At 35.8% G+C, this 15218-nt stretch overlaps 1 protein-coding gene across 4 annotated transcripts in view; it reads right to left on the bottom strand.

Moving 5' to 3' along the window:
• htt (huntingtin) overlaps positions 1 to 15218 on the bottom strand; it is a 242530-nt gene that overhangs the window by 203629 nt on the left and 23683 nt on the right. For all 4 annotated transcript variants that reach the window (XM_051928233.1, XM_028801715.2, XM_051928234.1 and 1 more), the window contains exons 5-8: positions 13320 to 13399; positions 4933 to 5071; positions 2743 to 2884; positions 405 to 583 (exon numbers count right to left, since the gene is read on the bottom strand). In XM_051928233.1, the coding sequence (XP_051784193.1) occupies positions 405 to 583; positions 2743 to 2884; positions 4933 to 5071; positions 13320 to 13399 (540 nt within the window). The remainder of the gene's footprint in view (positions 1 to 404; positions 584 to 2742; positions 2885 to 4932; positions 5072 to 13319; positions 13400 to 15218) is intronic.

The raw sequence follows: 15218 nt of genomic DNA, 5'->3' as shown, positions 1-15218 counted from the left end.
AGGACCTACTATAACATGGAGCCATCCCCTACGGAGCAGGTACTCTTTAAACATGTTATAGGCACACCATTGATTTGTAAAAGCTAATTCCAGCTACACTACTATTGCCGTCTGCTTCTGAAAAAATAAGTATTGTACTATGTGCATTTCTTTTTAATTTTTGTTTGCAAGTTTCTGTAAACGGCACTTGTCATGAGGTTCGGGGTTCAGAGTAGAGTACAATAAATGAGAAAAAAGGCACATTCTTGTTTACTTTAAGAGCCAAAAAGACTTATGTGTTGTTAGGGGGACTCAACGAAAATATCTGTAATTAGTGGTAAATTGTTTCGTTGTTTTAAAATTTTTATACTTTAAAATAGGCAAAAAGGATTGCCAATTTATTACTGAACAATAAAATGTTTTACCTGGACAAGCTGTTCTCGAGTGGGTGAGATTTCTGCTTCTTTATGTGTAACTCCAAAACTGCCTTTCAAACTGGTATCCTTCACCTGCTGCTGAAGTAAAGGCATTAAATACCTCAAACTCAGGAGGACCCCCAGAATTAAAGGAGTAGGATGATCATCTTCTATCGGAATTATTAAACCTGTTCAGGTGGAGAAGAGAGATATGCATCACAAGAGTGCGTGTCAAATATTCATGTATACACGAGTTAAAACATTCTAGCAATTAAAATTCCCACTCTCGTGCCAAATGTATGTCTCTATAAAAAAAATGTATTTTTGCAGTTATTGTTTCTAAGCTGCTATAATATATAATGCAAAATATTGTATCATGTACTGGCTAAAGGAATTGCTTTTCAATTAAGCAACTGACAGATCTGATAATATAATAAATGAATTAACAAAAAAGGGGCATGAGAGTTAATGCCATCAAATAAGGAGTAATAAATCTTTGCTTTGCACATAACACAAATTTTATTTTACCAACAAATTACACTGTTTTAAAATAAAGCAAACATGGCAATTATGATAAATTCGTCTACTTCTTTTGTATGGTGGGAAAGCAAACACTTTAAAAGATAAATGATTGATACTTGCTGTGCAACACTACAAGCAGACAATGAAGTTTAATTTTAAATTCTACATTATCTCCCCTTATTATATTTGACTACAATATGATGACTTAACAGACTGAACAAGCAGTCTAAACAGTATTGCTCAGGGTAAAAAAAGATAACATCAAGGAAAAAAAGTCCACCTTTTTAATGTCTGCTTGCGCATGCAGTTAGCTCATTAGGTAGTGTAAGTCTGTATGGTTTTAGGCACAAAACATTGATTCTCAAGATCACAAGGCCTATAAGCAATGAATTACAGTGCATGTTGGACAAAGGTCATGGGACCAACACACCACTGACACATGCAGAGACTACTACTGTTAATGAATGTCTTCCATAATTCATCTCATTTTAGACAAGTTTTTGCTGAAATATTGAGAGTTATTTGAGTTATCTTTTAAAATTAAGCTTTTTTTCACACTCCTGGGTAGCTTACATTTCCACGTAGATGGCATGGTGATGCCAAGATTAGTTTTGCTGCCTCATAGCTTCAGACAATGGAAAACATGCCAATTCATTCAATAACAATCAACAAAGAAACCAAATTATCACTAGCTGTCCAAAAAGATGGACTAGATGAGGGTAGAAAATGCAGGAAGGTATATGGCACTAATACTCATTTATACAAAGAAAGTATGATAAAAGAATTGACAAACAATTCTACAGATGTAACTGTTGAACTCGCCACAGTTGTCTAGAAATTTAAATAATAATCAAGTGTGCAGTGGTGCCCTTGTCAAGAACGTAAAAAAAATAAAAATGGGGTTCGTAGCATCAGAATAGGTAATAAAAAAGGTAATCAAAAAAAGAGGGGTTCACAATACAGTAAACATTTAAGAAAAATTAGCACTTTATCTCAAACTGTGCCAGCAACCAACATTCTACATATTTAGGCAACCATAACAGTCATAAACATGCAGGCCATCTCTGTTGCTGCTAAATTCAATTTCTCTTAAAATTTTCTGGTTCCCAATTTGGTATGAAATTAATAAATTGTAGTAAGCAATAGGTTTGAACCGTTAAACTAACATCATCCATCCATTATCCAACCCGCTGAATCCGAACACAGGGTCACGGGGGTCAGCTGGAGCCAATCCCAGCCAACACAGGGCACAAGGCAGGGAACCAATCCCGGGCAGGGTGCCAACCCACCGCAGGACACACACAAACACACCGACACACCAAGCACACACTAGGGCCAATTTAGAATCGCCAATCCACCTAACCTGCAAGTCTTTGGACTGTGGGAGGAAACCGGAGTGCCCGGAGGAAACCCACGCAGACACGGGGAGAACATGCAAACTCCACGCAGGGAGGACCCGGGAAGTGAACCCGGGTCCCCAGATCTCCCAACTGCGAGGCAGCAGCGCTACCCACTGCGCCACCGTGCCGCTAAACTAACATCAGAGATTGGAAAATAACCATCAAACTTAAAAAAGAGCATTCCTGCACAGAAGAATGCACAAGTTTATATATTAGACAAGATATTCCTTTACATATACAACAAAACAAAGTGTATGATATGGTGAGAGGAAACAGTATACATCCATCTATTTCCTATCTGACTTATCTAACACAGGTTGACAAGGAAACATACTGTAGTAAAAACAAATATTTTATTGGTAAATAAACCTCCTTTTAAGGGTGAAAATAAAAAGGGAAAAACAACTTAACAATCAGGAATTTACCTAGGAGAGCACTGAGAACCCATGTGTAGAAAAACTGTGTCCTTCGTGAATGTTGGCAGATGCTTACAGTAGAGCTTGCAGCTGTACGCCGGATAGTTGGGGAACTTGATTTCAGATTTCCAATGAAAGCTTTTAGCAAAGCCTGCCAATAAAAAAGCAATATATTATAACATAAGCTTGTTTATGCATAGACATTCTCTTTGGAAATGTCCAGAATTTCTTTGTTCATAAAATGTTACCTCTACTACTAATAGGGTTCCATTTGTAATGTACCTGCCAATCCGGAAAACATACTTTACATATGGTTCAATAATCCAAGGCTATGGTACATGGTTCATTCACTTTCAAAGAAACCGTTCTTTGGCATTTCAAGAATTACTGGTATTTTCAGAATGTGTACATTTTACCATGTTAAGGAACTTAACACTGAAACCCTATCAAAGACTGTAATTCTTACATGATGACTAACTGTGCTTTGACTGGTGTTAAATACATTTTATAATATACGGGGTGAAAAAATGGCTGAGCTCAACTTATTATTAGCAACAGATGTAAAAACAAATAAGTTTTATTTTTCAAGTTAGTTCATGAACACTAATAAAATTGTTACAACATTCACCAAGCTTTTCTATGCCATATAGAACAAGCAATCACTTTTCTATAGCGGACATCTTCATTATTGGCACATTGCATTCCTCTGAGGTAGCTGTTCAGATTTAGGAACAGACGGTAGTCACACAGGGGCCTGTTGTCTAGAGAATATGGTACATTTGGCATCTCTTCAGATCTACAGTTTTCTCCTTTCTCACCAGTTCTCCACTGACTTACTGCTGCCAAATCCAAAGTTGTGAAACGCTTTTTAAATTTCTCCCAGTGCAGTATCATTACTTTCAAATTCTCAGGGGAACATTGGCTAGGGTGACGCTTCACCCATCATGCACGAACCATTTCATGAACATAATATCCCATAACTAAACTATATAATATCTGCTATCTCACTAACTAACACTTTTTCATTATTCATTACAATTCACTTAATGGTGGCATGATTTACTTTTTCATCAACATTAAAGGCCAGCCAAGACTTTGCGTAATCACTGACAGACATCCTGCCATTGCATAAATCTGCACTTCATCTTCTGAATGGAACTGGAACTGATCCTGGTGTTCATTCACTAGGCAAGACTCTCTAAAGTACTCTAAAGCTGTACAATCTTTAACATTAGAAATTCAATGATAGCATGACACTTAATTTTGCTGTTTTTTGGAAGTCATGTCAACCTAGTTCTCACAAAAGAAACCTTCACCATACAACATCAAATGCTAGCAACTTACATTTATGTGTATTTGTGCAAGAGCTACATTTGGCCACTTACTAAAATACTGTAGCACCACAGAATAACACCTTCAGGCTCAGGTACAAAATATTCTGATCACCATATATCTCCTTTTTTTTTTTTTGCCTTGAACTGGATCAAGTCATTTGCCGTCTACATAATTATTATCAGTGAGGGGAGCATTCATAAGACTCAAATGTTAAGTTATATTTAACCAAATGTTGCATAATAAATACCATTAAATCTGGATAAAAGTTATCTGTCCTTCAAAAAACAAAGAAAAATTAAACATACTGGACTTGACTGACACAATTTTCAATATGAAAGAGTGTGGGAGTGTACCCTGGAGCTCAGACCATAGTTAACTCCTGGCTTACACCCAGCATTGCCTGCATCTTGCTCTAAACAGCTGTATTCAGTAAATGAATGAATGAAAAGCTAAATGCCTTTAAAACACAAAACTATGATGTGAAAATGTTTTATTATGACCTATACAATTAAAAAGCAAGCAATGATACTAAATATAAAAATGGTTTGCAATTACAGTATAACGTTAAAAATCTTTTTTCTCTTACAAAATAACCTCATGCCGTGTTTAAGCACTGCTTGTTGAAATTCAAACATAAAAGTACTGGATAAATGGACAAAGATGTTTATTTCACACAGCAAAGGAAAAAAAAGTATTGCAGACTATGATAACTGCAAGGACCCAATCAGGTCCTACTCTAAATTAGGGGGATGAATCTGTAAAAAAAAAATACAAATGATATACAGTATACAAGTTTACATAACCCATAAGTTTCATTACACAAGTCAAAACTCAGATCAAGGGTATATTTTTCTGTATCTATACCTTGATTTCACTGTCATTTGCAAAGTTCCCAAGTGCTGCCATAATCTTTGGAACTGCTGTAGCCAGTGTTTCCTGCACAGACTCTTCAGGTCGTTTACTAATTCTTGTAAGACACGGGAGTAAATTGACAAAATATGGCCTAACAAAAAAAATAAAGAGACAAATTACAACTAGCATGAAATGGTAAAAATAATCTTACTGATGAGTTGCAGTTATACCTATCCCATTTTATTTCTTAATAAAAAGGAAAAAAAAAACAATGTATCAAACATTTAACACAAACTAAAATTTTCAGGAAGATGACAATATAAATTTTCAGAGTTTATTTTGTTTTTGGGTTTCCTTAAATCTCCTTTCAGCAGTATAATTGAGCATAATTCAGCATAATTTTTTATATAAATTTTAACTACAAACCGAAATAAGTATTTTACTAGATGCATTATAATGGAAATGAACCCTCTGACCGATTAGATCTCACTTTCTTTCTTATTCCTCAGTCAATTAAGAGACTTCTTAATGATACAACTGCAAGACTTATATGACAGAAATCGGAGGCCTCAATTAAATAGGCTATTCATGAATCAACATTCTCCAAGACATTCTGCAAAAAAGACATTTAGCAGCATGAAATACAGCTTGCCCAAAAAAAAAAAAAAAAAAAAAACCTAATTATGACATGACGCTGTACTGGCATCAAAGTGTGGAAGTAGTGTCCTCATCAAATACTGATGGTAGTTTTGCTTTTTTGAGATTTTTTTGATATGTTTACAAAGTTTGTGATTTATCCATTACCAAAAATGCCTCTTCCATTTAGAACACTTCCTAGTAACGTCAGGAATTGCATGCTAGTTTTTCATTTTAAATGTTTCTCAGCTTTCCTTATTTAGTGACTATAAATGGGAGTTACAGGCAGCACAAAAAAAGTACAGTAAGGCAGTATACATGTCTGTTTTAATAGATGGGTAGTCCCCTTGAGGAAAACATCCAAGACTTGTAGTAAAATACATGAAAATGCAAGATTTTTGCTGCATGAATTTCTTCTTAGAAATCTTTCTTAGAAAATACTACCTCTTGGTGAAGGTGAGTCTATTACTGAATTTTCTCTCTCTTTCAAGACTGTTCATAGCATTACTTTGTAAATCAGTAGGCTGCTTCTGATGTGGAACTAAGATGTGTGTAGATGTGTGTGTCCTGCAATGACAATGGCAAAACACATCCAAAGTTATTTCCAGTGTTTGCTTGGGTGTGGCCAAATTCAACTGTACTCTGCATTTTTTGAGGATCTACCTTTTTTTTTTACTACACCTGGTGTAGGCTTCTAATGGGTAAATGGACTGAGTGATCACTAAAGACAGATGGAGTTTCTCTATAAATGCAGATATCTCAAGTGTGCCTGGTTAATTAAGGCAATTGATGCATGGCAAATTTCTGTAAAACCTGTTTGCTACTTATTAAAACATTTACATCACAAGTTTACATTCTGCATGCAGTAATCTCTTTTGTGGTTATTAATTCATGGGGGTTTTTTTTTTAATCCTATGCTGTGCCTATGACTTAATGGAAATTAAGTTCTTTCTATGTGAGAGCTGTTCAGAGTGGGGCAAAACCCTTTAAGAACCAGATGAGGCTTAAAATATTTAGCTCCTTGTTTAAAAATGTATATGAATAACTGACAACATAAAAACAGTAAAAATTATCAATAATTCTGAATAATCTTTTCACCTCTATACTAAATTTGTATTAGCTGACTTGAATGATAAAAACAGTGTGCTCAGCACAAAGATCAAACAATGCACACCAGTTAAAGCCTAACTCATCAGAATTAGTCTTTACAGCAAAATTAGAGAAATTTCTTTAAGGGAATATTGCTCTATGCAAACTTGGCATTCTACCCTTTACTGTGTCAGGCTGCCAGACCTGCAATTGAAATTTAAAAAGTAGGTTATAAGTAGGTAGAAAGTTGAAGAGCACAAAGTGGTCTTCTCAGATGCTCTTGATGTGCCAAAAATCACAACGGGTAAAACTGAAGCAATAACAAGGTCCAACAAGTAGCTCAAATTTTTTAGGATATGGGGCTTATAGGCTTTGGGACATTGAGTCACCTTCTAGAACAGACAGTACCTTGTAAGGCAGCTTAAATGTTTGTTTCAACAGTTACATTTAAACCTGAGGCACAAACGTAAACTTAGTATTAATAAAAACATGCAAGATAAGTTTTTGTTAAGAATTGGGACACCATAGAAATTTTTGCTGCTTTAAATTAATTTTTTTCCATTTATCTGTTACGTACATTTTGAATGAATAATCCTCAAGGAGTATGATGATATATGTTGTTGGTTAAACAGTGTTTAAGAAAAATATAAACATTTTGGTTATATAATGTTAAGTGCATCATGACACCATTTTGTTGTCCCATTATTTTATTAGTATGTTGCAAGAATGTACTGCACTGCTGCTTTATAGACTGCTGATGCAAATGACTATGTAGAGAATTTTAGAAAGTGTTGGCCATCGCTATTCAAAGTGTAGACACACATGTAAATGTAAATTATTTCAGAAGTTGGGGGCAGGGTTCTCTTTTAAAGTCCTTACATGCGAATGTATATTACAAAGGAGTAGCTTTTGGGGACCCATTAAGTTCAAACAGACGCCATTATTCCAAGGGCTTTTCTAGGATTTGCAGGTGTCAGGTTCTTAGCCCCCTATGCAATTGTCACATGATCTTACATATATCGAAGAGCACGAAATCCCTTTGGCTTTAATGCACATTCATATAATGGTAGAATATTGATTGCAGCTATATTCCTATATGACAAACAAAAAGACCTGGGGCCTCATGTATAAACGGTGCATGTGCACAAAAATGTTGCTTAAGACCCTTTTTCCATGCTCACATTGCGATGTATAAAAACTAAACCTGGCATAAAGCCAAGCACATTCTCACGGCAGCACAACCCATTGCGTATGTATGTTTCTGCTCAATTTTGCAAACTGGCGGCACCCAGTGTCAAAGCAGTGTTACTGTTCCTGTGTGGTTTCCCTTTTCTTTTTAGATTCACATCCATGACACAGGCTTTATCAAATACACTGAAATTAACCGTATTATAAGGCACCTGATCGTAATAGCCTGCAAAAGTATAATACTGCATGGAATGACCAAGCTATTCCAAATACCACTGCTGCTTTAGCATTGTTACTCTCAGTGCACCGCTCAAAGTTTTTTAACCCATTGTATCTTAGTGTGGAATCACAGCTCTACACAGCTAATCGGGAATCTTTACAGCGGGTTATGTCGAAAGCATAGAGAAATATCAAGATACAGCTTCCAGCCCTGGAGGACATTTATAGTACACGATGTGTAAGGAAGGCCACAGGCATCGGCATGGATTCCACTCAGCCATGTACACAGTCTATTTGAACTTCTCCCATCCAGCAAACACTACAGAGCCTTTCCTGCACAGACCTCGAGACTCAGAAACAGCTTCATCCCAAGAGCTATAAACACACCCAATCAGTCAATCAAGTGCTCCTGGCAGAACTGTTCTTATAATTACAATTACTGGACTATAAACTTCCACTACAACTGTAATATTGTACAACCAGAGCCACTTTATAAACCACTTGCACTATCTGCACAATATGTACATGTATATTGTACTTATGCTTCCATACTGTATATTTTTCATTATTTTATATCGTATGATTATTATTATTTTATCATTTATTAGGAAAATAAGTTTATGGAGGATTTACGTATTGAACCTCATTGTCCCAATGATACAGTGACAATAAAGGAATTCAATTCAATTCAATAGAAGACAGCATGTGTTTACAGATGATGAAGACTGGCTTCTAGGTCAATTTAGGTTTCCAAGAGCTATCCTCTTGGAGCTGTGTGCAGTTAGAATACTAGGATGTATACTGGATATCATTTTTCAAATAAAATGCATTAAAGTATGCATATTACATTATACGGATAAATTATTAACTTAAATAATGTAAATTGTTAATAATTAAACATGCAGGGGCAGGGTGGCACAGCAGTAGCGAGAAGCTAGCATCCCATCCTGCCTCACGCCGTATGCTTGCTGGGACTGGCACAACCCTGGATAGATAGATGGATGAAATAATTAAACACTTATTACGAAGATTTTTCAATGCTGCTTAAAAGTTTTGGAGAATCAACATTCTAAGTTTACAGCTGGTTTGGCATTTATTACAGAGCATGTATCGTGCCGATTGGTTACATGGAGAAATGGAAGGACAGGAATTGAGGGGTTGGTATGTTTGACAGAGACAGTACTGCTGCAATAAATTATTTCATCAAGGTTCCCGCACATCCCACCAAGCATCTTGCGAGAAGCAGGAACAATCCCTGGACAGGGCCCTAGCTCACCACTACCCCGCCACGCCCATGTTTAATACTTGATTTAATGCATCTCATCATGACATTAATATCAAGTATACATCTTAGTATTCTAAAATGTTCAGAGAGCTGTAATATCATGAATGTGATGTACTCTGTGTGGAGTTCAGCAGCCTGTACACTCCTGTCTACAAAAGAGAAAGCCTGTATAAGCACGTAGTGATTCACACACATGGAACACATAGAATACAAAGCATTTAACGTGCTCTAGTAAATTAAACATTGATTTTAAGAAGGAGTTTATGACATTCTACTTTAATGACAAAATAATCTACAAGATTAAAATGGAAATTTTGAGACTAAAATTGACATTTCAACATTATATTCTTAAATGTGTCCCTATTTTTTTTTCTTTTCTCTATACCCTAGTACACTTCTGTATGACACTCAGATGGTGGGCTAAGACTCGCCTTTTCATGGCGACTTTGATATCTGACCACTTTTTTTATTTCGGGTACTGTGCGACTTTCTGAACTTGAACTTTCGAGTATCACTCGATCAACTTCCTTTTGATGTTTATACCACTACTTAACCCAATAAATAGTATGTTTTTCCTTGCCTCCACTTCGCATTTGTTGAAATTTTTCTTTTTCTCCTGTGCTTTTTCTATTGTCTTTTCTCAAAACGCTGAACTTAAAGGGCTATTTATGTTGATTTTCATATTCAAAGAGGTGTAATTCCAGGAGGAGTCGTGGTGGGGCGGCAGGTGCGTGCATTACATTTCACACTGACCAGGATTTATGGAGCAAAAGTGCATGGAAGTTGGCTTATGCACAGATTTGTGCATCTGATTTTTTTTGTGCATACGCATATTTCCACTTTTGTCTGTAGTCCATGTTTTAGTGTGAATTCTACACATGGCGTTATACATGAGGCCCGTGGGGCTTAACACTATTCATCAAATATACAATTGAAAAATAATTCATGAGAAGGGGGGAATAGAACACTGCATCGGGTAAATTAGAAGCTAAAAGAGAAGTTGCAAAGAAAATAAAGCCATAATGCATACAAGAACAAGACACATAGCACTAACAGGCTTATGAGGATAGGATAAGAAAAATTAAAAAAGGTATTAGTAAAGCTAAAAGACAGAAGGATAGACGTACTTCAAAAAACACACAAGATACCCAGATTAAATCATTTTTTTATTAGTTAACTACTGATCAAGTAGGAAGTAATTTGTATTACTAACATTAAGGATGAACTAGACTATACACATAGTGTAATAGTGAATGCCCTAAACTGATAATCTCCCAGCCACTACATGGTTTATTAAGGAGATACTCAGTGTTTTGGAAGCTGCAAAAGCAAATGCACTGCATAGATTAAAATGGCTGAAATCAAAAATTTTTTAGGATCAGATAAAATTTACTCTTGAATACTTAAGTTAGTGAGTACATATATATGGTAAGTCCTTAACACACATATTTCAAACATCACTGCTGCACTAGAGAGTTGCCCAACATAATAGAAGATAGCAAATGCTGTCCAAGTATAAAAAAGGTTAAGGGACCAACCAAATAACTATAGACCGGTTGTTACTTCATAGACATTAATGGAAACAATCATTAATGAAAGGTAGAGCATCAAGTGGCTAGAACAGATGTAATGGAGGCAATTATTAAAAACATTATATGTCAAGAACATGTGTTTAAACATGGCTTTAGGCAGGGGAGACTGTGTTTCAACAATATGTTAGGGTTCTATTAGAAAACAACAAAAGTATATGATCAGAGAGGTACATGAATTATTATCTTGATTTTCAGAAGAGTTTTATTAAAAGTTAGAGGATTGTGATCACCCTAAAAGTAGTGTGAGTTCAAGGTGCAGTGTGTAGATGGTTTGTAATACTCGCTTAAATGCAAATGTTAAGGGTTATGTGGAGAGGATTTTTTTCTGAATTATTTTATGTTAAAGTGCTGCTCTTTCTTATATATAAATAATTTTAATGAATATATGAACAATAAGCTGATTAAATCTGCAGACAAAAGTTAATCTACAATCGCTCAAATCATTATATGATGTACTAGCTGTGTAAGCCTGTACAGTAAAAAGCCTGGGCTCCTACAAACTACTGAAATCATCAGAAAAAAAAAATTGTAATGCAGAGATGTCTGGTAATTGAAAGGAGCTACTCTGGGCAAGGGATGAGGATCTATCTCTGATGTTTTCCCACTGGCCCAGTTAAGTAGGCACTCATGATATTATTTTCATTTGTCCCCACAGGTTTTACAGTTGATGTCATACACCTTAAAAAACTTCATGGTAAACGACATTCCGAATAAAAACCTTGTCCCCTTATGGGGATCGAACCTCGGGTGTCAGCGCCTGAAGCAAAAGCCTCTGACACTAAGCCACGGCGGCCGATTCATTTATTTAACAGGGTGAAGATCACAGCATTATAGTCTTGGGCTGGACAGAAAGACACACACACTTCCACACGTAGATGTTTATATATAAGATGATGTGTAGAAAGTAAAAACATTAGAACTGAATACATAATAGGAAGTGGGACATTTGAAAGTACACTTTATGGGAAGGAACTATGAATCATTGTGGACTCTTCATTATCTACATCCAGAAATTATATACAGTACATGTAAATTATGAAGCCTGATAGGATGTTATTTAAACAAGTAACCAAAGGTTGTACTTAAGCTATAAAGCACACCTGTAAAGATTCACCTGGAACACTGAGTACAGTTTAGTCAACATATTAAAAAAAAAAAAAAAAGACATAGCATTACTAGATAAAGAACACAGAATTGAAACTACGTTGATTCCTAGACTGTAAGCTATGAGCATACAGTGAAGTATGCTTGATTGTGGCTTTTACCTTGAAGTAACAGATGTTTTTCAAAATTAACTTGGATACACTGATGGAAGCTTATTAGGAGTAAATTTTGCACAAATATTAGGAAGTTTTTTTTCCCCCTTCTAACAGAACACTACAGACATGTTGCTAAGTAGTATGGTCGATGTTAACACTTTGGGGAAGTTCTAAACTTAGCTTGATGTTTGGAGAAATTATGAGATCACAAGTGACAAACTACGTTGGCCTGAATGGACTGTACTTGAAAAAAATTATTCTAATGGCAATGTACTATTTAAACAGGACTTTTTAGCCTGGGACAAGACGTGACTTTTTCACAGAGATTCTTTCATGTCCCGTGAGACAAGACTTTGTGCCAAGAGATTTAACCATGCCCAGGGCCAGAAACAAAAGACAAAGAGTAGATGACAAAGTAGAACGTTGTAAAAAATTCAAAAACGTTGGCGCGATACACATACAGAGCAGGTTAGAGATAATGAAAGCACTAAAATTCAAAAGTCTCAGAAAAATGATAGTAAAGATCGCATTAGCGCAAACAAACAGAAATTATTACTTGGTGAAATAACGGAACAGCGAAAAGATATCAAATATATGTACGGATTTAAACTTTAAGTCGGAGACTTGTTGATCATTGAATTCGTGTTGCTATCAGGGAAAAGTAGGGTTTCTTCCCAATGAAGAGGCGTATCCTCAAGAATTAAAAGATTTGTTGTTTGATGAAAGTGAAATCCACATACACAAGCAGCAGAGACGTTATGTGGCTGGGGCTGGGGGGGTTGGCAAGCGAAGCGAGCAGTTTTATAAAGAAAAATCATGGAAACAAAAGTTACTTTTAAAAGAGTGCTTTGATTGCAAGAATTTAAGCTTACATATATATATTATTTTTTAAAACAGAACATTTCCTCTTCAAGTGTTTACAGGGATTGACTTAAATAAACAAAGAACACTTAAATATCCATTAATGGTAAAAACTAGCTACTGATTTCTCATTTATGAAAATGTACCATATCTCTTCCATTTAACTCCTGTATGATTTAACATTTGATAATAATGAGAAACCACAAAAATACTAAACAAGTAATTGATATATAAACAAAAAATGCAGACAAGAAGAAAAAAAAAAATTACCTGCACTTCTGTGGACGCACAAGATGACAGAGTTCAGCAAATCTCCAAAGAGCAGCTCGTAAGCTTCGAGCAGCACCATTCTAAGTGAAATAAGAGAGCAATCAGCTTCTAACAAAATTCAGGATTGCATCCTTGTGTTAAATACGGCAAACCTAAAGCATAAATTGCCATATCTAAGTGTATGTAAGCATAGTAGACGTTTTTATAACCTTAACAAAGTACAGGTGCATTTCAATAAATTAGAATATCATTGAAAATGTAATTTATTTTAGTAAATCAATTCAAAAAGTGAAAGTTATACAGTATATTACATAGATTCATTACACACAGAGTGATATATTTCAAGTGATATATTTCTTTTCATTTTGCTGATTACAGCCTACAGGTAATGAAAACTCAAAATTCAGTATCTCAGAAAATTAGAATATTGTGAAAAAGTTCATTATTGTAGACTCATGGTGTCAACACTTCACTCAGTTAATTAACCCAAAACACCTACAAAGGTGTACAGAGCCTATAAATTGTCTCTGTCTGGTTCAGTAGGCCACAAAATCATGGGGGAGACTGCTGACTTGAAAGTTGTCCAGAAGACACAAGGAGGGTAAGCCACAAAAGGTCATTGCTAAAGAAGCTGGCTGTTCACAGAGTGCTGTATCCAAGCATATTAATGGAAAGTTGAGTGGAAAGAAAAAAATGTGGCAGAAAAAGGTGCACAAGCAACAGGCATAACCAGAGCCTTGAGAGGATTGTGAAGCAATGTGAAGCAAAAGTATCTGGAACATGGGCTACAACTGTCACATTCCTTCTATCAAGCAACTCCTGAAACAGAGACAACATCAAAAGCATCTTACCTGGGCTAAGGAAAAAAATTGGACTGGACTGTTGCTCAGTGGTCCTCTTTTCGTATGAAAGTAAATTTTGCATTTCATTTGGAAATCAAGGTCCCAGAGTGTGGAGAGGCACAGATTCCAAGTTGCTTGAGGTCCAGTGTGAAGTTTCCAGAGTCAGTGATGATTTGGGGAGCCATGTCATCTGCTGGTGCTGGTTCACTGTGTTTTATCAGGTCCAATGTCAGCACAGCCTCTATCAGGAAATTTTAGAGCACTTCATGCTTCTCTCTGCTGACAAGCTTTATGAAGATGCCAATTTCATTTTCCAGCAGGACTCGGCACCTGTCCACACTGCCAAAATTACCAACACCTGATTTAATGACCATGGTATCACTGTGCTTGATTGGCCAGCAAACTCGCCTGACCTAAAGCCCAGTATTGTCAAGAGGAAGATGAAAGACACCAGACCCAACAATGCAGATGAGCTGAAGGCTGCTATCAAATCATCCTGGGCTTCCATATCACCTCAGCAATGCCACAGGCTTATCGCCTCCATGCCACACCGCATTGATGCAGTAATTCATGCAAAAGGAGCCCCGACCAAGTATTGAGTACGTACATGGACATAGTTTTCAGTAGGCCAACATTTCTGTATTAAATTTTTTTTAGTTTTTTTTTTTTATTGGTCTTAAGTAATATTCTTATTTTCTGAGATACTGAATTTTGAGTTTTCATTACCTGTAGGCCATAATCAGCAAAATTAAAAGAAATAAACGCTTGAAATATATCACACTGTGTGTAATGAATCTATATAATATACGAGTTTGTCTTTTTGAATTGAATTACTGAAATAAATGAACTTTTCAATGATAGTCTAATTTATTGAGATGCACCTGTAGTAATTCCTAGTTGAAAGATGAATTGGTGAATGTATTTCCTCTCAGAAGTAACAACAGCATATACTCAAGAACCAGATAGCATGCAGTGATAAGCTCTACATTTTATAAAATATAATAATGGTTATTTTGTGTTTATAAGAGGTTTGAATCTGATCATTTGTGGGAAGTAA

Source organism: Erpetoichthys calabaricus, chromosome 5 (genome assembly GCF_900747795.2).
Source record: "Erpetoichthys calabaricus chromosome 5, fErpCal1.3, whole genome shotgun sequence".
NCBI lineage: Eukaryota > Metazoa > Chordata > Cladistia > Polypteriformes > Polypteridae > Erpetoichthys > Erpetoichthys calabaricus.
The sequence above is the reverse complement of the archived record's forward strand: the minus strand, read 5'-3'. Positions and strand labels throughout refer to the sequence as shown.